The sequence below is a fragment of the Panthera leo genome, chromosome B2 (genome assembly GCF_018350215.1).
Source record: "Panthera leo isolate Ple1 chromosome B2, P.leo_Ple1_pat1.1, whole genome shotgun sequence".
Classification (NCBI taxonomy): Eukaryota; Metazoa; Chordata; class Mammalia; order Carnivora; family Felidae; genus Panthera; species Panthera leo.
In genome coordinates, this window is record NC_056683.1 from 112,259,504 (window position 1) to 112,265,420 (window position 5,917).

The 5,917-nt window shown below is 40.2% G+C and overlaps 1 protein-coding gene across 3 annotated transcripts in view; it reads left to right on the forward strand.

The window, feature by feature from the left end:
- Nucleotides 1-1,102, forward strand: part of TPD52L1 (TPD52 like 1) — a 99,618-nt gene extending 98,516 nt beyond the window's left edge. For 2 of the 3 annotated variants that reach the window (XM_042937401.1, XM_042937400.1), the window contains exon 7: nt 509-1,102. In XM_042937401.1, the coding sequence (XP_042793335.1) occupies nt 509-637 (129 nt within the window). In that variant the 3' untranslated portion in view covers nt 638-1,102. The remainder of the gene's footprint in view (nt 1-508) is intronic. The other variant, XM_042937402.1, reaches the window with a different exon arrangement.
- The last annotated feature ends 4,815 nt before the right edge of the window (nt 1,103-5,917 follow it).

The following is a 5,917-nucleotide window of genomic DNA, read 5'->3' on the forward strand; positions in this document are numbered from 1 at the left end:
TTTGAGTCCTGTCTACCTCTCACAGCAGAGACCAGAAAGCATGCTCAATGCAGCCGCTTTTCAAAACACATTTGTCAGGAATCCAGATCGCCTTGCTAAATCCCAGTAGAAAGCCTAAACTGAAGTCACTTAAAGATGTTCATACATTTTTTAAATTGAGGGAATTTATCTAAAATCCGGTAACATTTTGATTACATCTGTTCTCAGGGTGAATGTGTAGACAGTGTAAATCCACAGATCTGGATATGCTCCTGAAGGGATTGAGATTCTTAGATGTAGACGGGATAAAGAGGGCACTGCTAAAATTGTACAAAATTGTGGAGTTTTGGATCCTATCCCAGAACCCAAGTATAAATGGCATTCTAGCACTCTTAAAGGAAATTACTCTACACCCTTTACGTCCCTTCGCAAGAAAAAAATATATTTCTGAGTTTGAGAGTAATCCGTCTTACAGGAACATTGCAGACCCGATGAACTAACGGCACGCTTGCGTCTCTGCCCATTTCAGACGAAAGTAGGCGGGGCGAACCACGGCGGAGGCAGCTTTGAAGAGGTGCTCAGCTCCACGGCGCACGCCAGCGCGCAGAGCTCGGGGGGCGGGCCCCGGCGGGCCGAGGAGGAGGAGCTGCAGTGCTAGGGCCGCCCCCTGCAGCCGCCGCCGAGCCCCGCCCCCGCCCAGCGCGCCCTCGGATGCGGCGACCAAACACCCACTGCGAAAAACCCAGGCCTTGACCTGTTCTTCGAATGGCCCCACCGCGGAGTTTCGTAAAATGATTTCCATTTTGTATGTGTGCTAATGATGAACCACTTGACCATCACACTTAAGTATTCGTAGATTGTCATAATTTAAAATATCCCCACTTCAGCAGGTACACAATTGGCCATACCTTTGTCTTTGTGTAATTCAACGTGTATTTCCCGTAGCTATTAATGACCTGCTTTGATTTTTGCTTGGACTTATGATGTGCATGTTTTTGAAGGCTGAGGGTGAGCACCCCCTTTCAGTTCAGTCACGTGGGCGGGATGGAGCTCTTTCTGAGAAGTCTGCAGCAACGGGATGGACTCACTGCAAGTTTCATCAAACTGCTTGTGATCGCCCTCACTTGCATCAATTATGTATGTTTATTTAAGCAATTAAAATCGATTTTAATGATGACTTTGAATTCTTAATTTCTTTAAGTTTTCAGGGCTAGTACAGACTTTAAAAGGTGGTAGCTATGAATCTGCAGATGCTATTTTAAATCAACTTATGCTAATTTGGTGTACATAAGAGGGTGTGTAGGTAATTACCCAGCGACCCTATCAATTCTAAAATTCTCTCTAATCTACATAGAGTAGGGTTTTTTTGTTTTGTTTTGTTTTTTGTTTGTTTTTTTTACATAGAGTAGTATTTAACTCAGGTAAAGGAGATCTGAAAAGGGAGTGGCTAGAAACTGGGAGAAATAGTTCTTCAACACCTTCCATTTTGCAAATTGCGCACATGAATGAAAAAAAGCATTGTATTAATACAATCGGATTTCTGCAGGAATTTTTACCTTCCACATCATATACTTCTCTTTCCTTCTAAATGGGAACATACATTTGTTACTAAGTAGACACACATGCTACAGATGCAATTTTTTTTTTTTTAATATATGAAATTTACTGTCAAATTGGTTTCCATACAACACCCAGTTACAGATGCAATTTTTAAGTGAACACAGAATTGACCTACTAAGAAAATTCACAATTTAATATATATATATATATATATATATATATATATATAATCCATGCAATATATATTATATAATATTTTTTAGTGTTTATTCATTTTTTTTTTAATTTTTTTTAACGTTTATTTTTGAGACAGAGAGAGACAGAGCATGAACGGGGGAGGGTCAGAGAGAGAGGGAGACACAGAATCTGAAACAGGCCCCAGGCTCCTAGCCATCAGCCCAGAGCCTGACGCGGGGCTCGAACTCACGGACCGTGAGATCGTGACCTGGCTGAAGTCGGACGCTTAACGGACTGCGCCACCCAGGCGCCCCGTGTTTATTCATTTTTAAATTTACTACTAGAGAGAAGTGGATATATGTGACATAGGGAAATAAAGCCAGTCTGAAAAATCCTATTCAAATGAATGGGGCAAGACAATGCATACAGCCAACTGAAAATCAAGCTAGTTCAAAGCCATATAATCTCTGAGGCTTGGAATATTAGCAGAGGTAGGTATGGGGCTATAAATTTGAACCAGAGTGGACAAATGTGGACAAAGAAGCCCTGCCGATAGGATCATTGGCATTTTCCCTAATTTTAAGCTTCCAGCATGTTGGTTGAAACTAAACCCTGTCCAGCTGGCTTGTGACTTGCTCACCCACTGCTGCATGTGGGTATCAATCTTCCTGTGCTCAATCTGCAGTTGCCTGGTGTGTTTGAAATGGTCACCTTTTATAAACTCACTTCTCGACCATACTCCCTTTGATTGCATTCAGCACACTGCACTGCATTAGAAAAAACAAGAGTTGTGGTGCATAAACAAATATCTTCATTCACCAACTAATTTCTGCACACACAGGTCTCAGCCTTTAAGGCTGAAAACCGTATTAAAAGTGGATAGAAAAGCAATCAAGAAAATTAGTGTTAATGTCTTGAAGCTTCAAATATATTTTAGCTGCTTCGTTTAAACCATTCTTCAAAACTTTGGATTTCACCCATTTTATAAAAACTATATTCATGTCACGTCTACTAATTGAAAGGTTTTCTTTGATTATTATTCACTCTGATCTGGGAGTGATGTAAGAGACAATGACACGAGTATCATTTTGTGATGTGTGAATAAGTCACATCACTCCAACTGAAATAATCAAACCAGTTGTTGGTAGGTGGGTAGTCTTAGCGTAGAGGTTTCATTTCCTAATCACTCAAGAGCTGCCTGTTTCTGCCTCACTTTGCACGTGCAAGGTCATCCCGACTTGACTGGCCCTGGAGTTTCCCTATTATGTTCACATGCGGTAAAGTGTTTCCACAAGTGTTAAAAGGTATTCACACACGATGGACATCATCTTTTACTAAAAAATCAAAATGACTTCAGGTCAACACCATGTATACAAAATTATAGTACAACAAAAAAAATTCTCAATAACCTGGAATTCCAATATGAGTTGTGGTTACAAAATAAACTGGCTCTTCAAAAAAGTATGCAGTTCTGTAAACTAACCATTTGCCACTTTTTAAAATGCTGTTGCTTGATGGAAAATATTCATGAATTTACTGTGCAAATTTATCTTATAACTCACATCTCATAAAGACTATGACCATTGGTAGGTAATGTCAGCAATCTGCATCTTACTCTAAATTATACATTTTCTTATAACGCTGTTCTCAAACTATAGAAAGCAGAGCTGCATGCTTTATTATGGAACGTCTTAATAGGCCACACCATTCATGGTGGTCAATGTGAAGAAAACACTGGAAGCCTAGACTGCTGCTCTGTCACTGTTCATTGTTCCAAAAGTATCTGACAGCTTGAAATCTGTAGAACTTCACCACAAAACAGTGCATAAGCTTGTGCACTTATTATCAAGTTGGACTGTGGATGGGTGTGGGAAAGGAAGATGGTGGGAAGATGAAAAAGTGATTTAAACATGAGATGTAATAAGACTGCTTCAAACCTGGTGTTCAGAGAACTTCAGACTATCATATGTGGCAAAATCGTGTGTGTGTGTGTTTTAAGTTTATTTTTTGAGAGAGAAAGCACAAGCAGGGGAGAGGCAGAGAGAGGGAGAGAGAGGATGGCAAGCAGGCTCCACACTGTCAGCACGGAGCCCAATGCGGGGCTCAAACCCATGAACTGTGAGATCAAGACCTGAGCCGAAATCAAGAGCCAGTTGCTTGACCAACTGAGCCACCCAGGTGCCCCTCTTATGGTTACTTTTAATAATATCTAAGAATGGTAAAAATGCTTTACATGTCTTTTAGCTCATACCATAAAGAGTAGGTATCAAGGCAATGCAAAAATAACATGATCAATCATAAATCTCCCCCCCAGAAATCATCCCAATCTCACTTTGAGTATGAAGACTGGCAAATTACTCAGGCAGAAATGCTGGGTACAGAGGATGCTCTTCCACAAGGCACTTTATCAGCCATTCATCTCCAAGCACACATCACCACGAGACTGAGATGAACAGGTTGGACATTCTGGTAGAACTGACATTTTTCAAATAGAATTATGTAACAGCTGGTGAAATTCCAGTCCACAAGGGAAAAACAAAGGAACTATTTTTGAAAAAGGGCCCCCTCACCCACGCCCCCATGCCCCCAGGATCTAGGTAGGGAGAGCCAGGCTGAGAAGAGCCCCGTCTGTCTTCCCCTGCAGCCCTGCCTTTCCACCCTGTCCTCCTTTTGAGTGGGGTAGTCTCTCTTCCTAATTACAAGGAGGTAACAAATTCTCTTTTGTTGAATTCAACTCAACAATTTTTTGGTACCACATTTTAATTATAGGTTCTGTTATTCAGAAGATCGATTCCAGGCAAGTAGCAGGTATCTTCTAAGAGAAAAAAAAAAAAAAAAATTAAGCAACGATGCCCAAATATTTGCAGAGTTGGCTGATGAATTCAATAGCTATCTCTTCCTACTGATCTTCGTTGTGTTCTTTATTAAATGATATTTATAGCTCTCTTTTTAAGCCTGTTACTCCAGCGAGTAAGGTTTAGGACAAGTGTGAACTTGGTAGGTAGATGGGAAACTGAAATAATGATTAGGTGACTAGTATTTTTTTTTTTTTTTTTTTTTTTTAGGTGACTAGTATTAAGTCTGACCCAATACAGGCTGGATTTATGAAAATTGCAGCAGGCAAAAAACATCACAAGTAAAACTTCACGACCACAGAAAATCTTCTGGTTATAAATATTTGAACTTTTATCTGTGATTATTTTATGTGCATATTTTCATGCCAGGAGAAAAAACTCCAAAATACTGATAGATGGAGTTCTGTTTTCCTACTAACCATATCTCTAGTAACGAGCAGACTTGGAATTTTCAACCATTTACCACTTTTTAAATACCGTTGCTATGATGCATCAGTATTTTGAAGCAAACTGCATTGCTCTTTTCAACGCGGAGCAGTTGTATGTACACGTGTGTTGCTTCTGAAGAGATCATGCACTTTGCTTCCTGCAGATTGGGTATCCATGGATACTGCCAAGAGTTTCCAAAGAAACGCTTCCTAGAATATTCTCATCATGCCAGAGTAACAGGCCTTCTTCAAATGGAAACTGACGTTTGAATTAAAGGGGCAGGCATCATTGCTTCACGCCAAAATACTGGGCAAGTTTGCACAGATGGACTTCTTTTCCTGACCATTCCATGGTTGTGCCTCATTCAGAGGCAAGCAGGGTAGGTTACTTGTCCAATGAAAGGAAATGGGGGAAGAAACCTGGTCTGATGTGTTCCCAACATAAGGTGCAGTGCCCTCAGTAACATTCCTCTGATTACAGATTTCTTACCTGGTGATAAATGTTCTCATAATCAAGGTCTGAATATTTATAAATCAGACAGGGAAAAATACACAGAGGAAGACAAGATGGCATTTGAAACCGTATGCCTGAATTTATATCCCCAAATGACAAAAAGGATTAGGGGGAGAGGCAGAACCTGTTAGCCGGTTTACAAGTCTATGATCAGGGGCCTAAGGCAGGTCACAGTGAAATGAACAATGTGGCTCCACGGAGTGATCATCTGAACAAAGCAGCATTTCATAAATGCATTATAATACATTCCTTTTCTTGGATCCTCACCACTAAGTCAGCTGAAGAATCTGTTCTTAAAAGCAATCGTAACTTAATTTTCCATCATTGCATGAATCTGGCCTTCAGGGCTGTAGGTTATTAATTTAGAATAAAATGATTCAAAATCTCCAATAAATAGTCCAAAG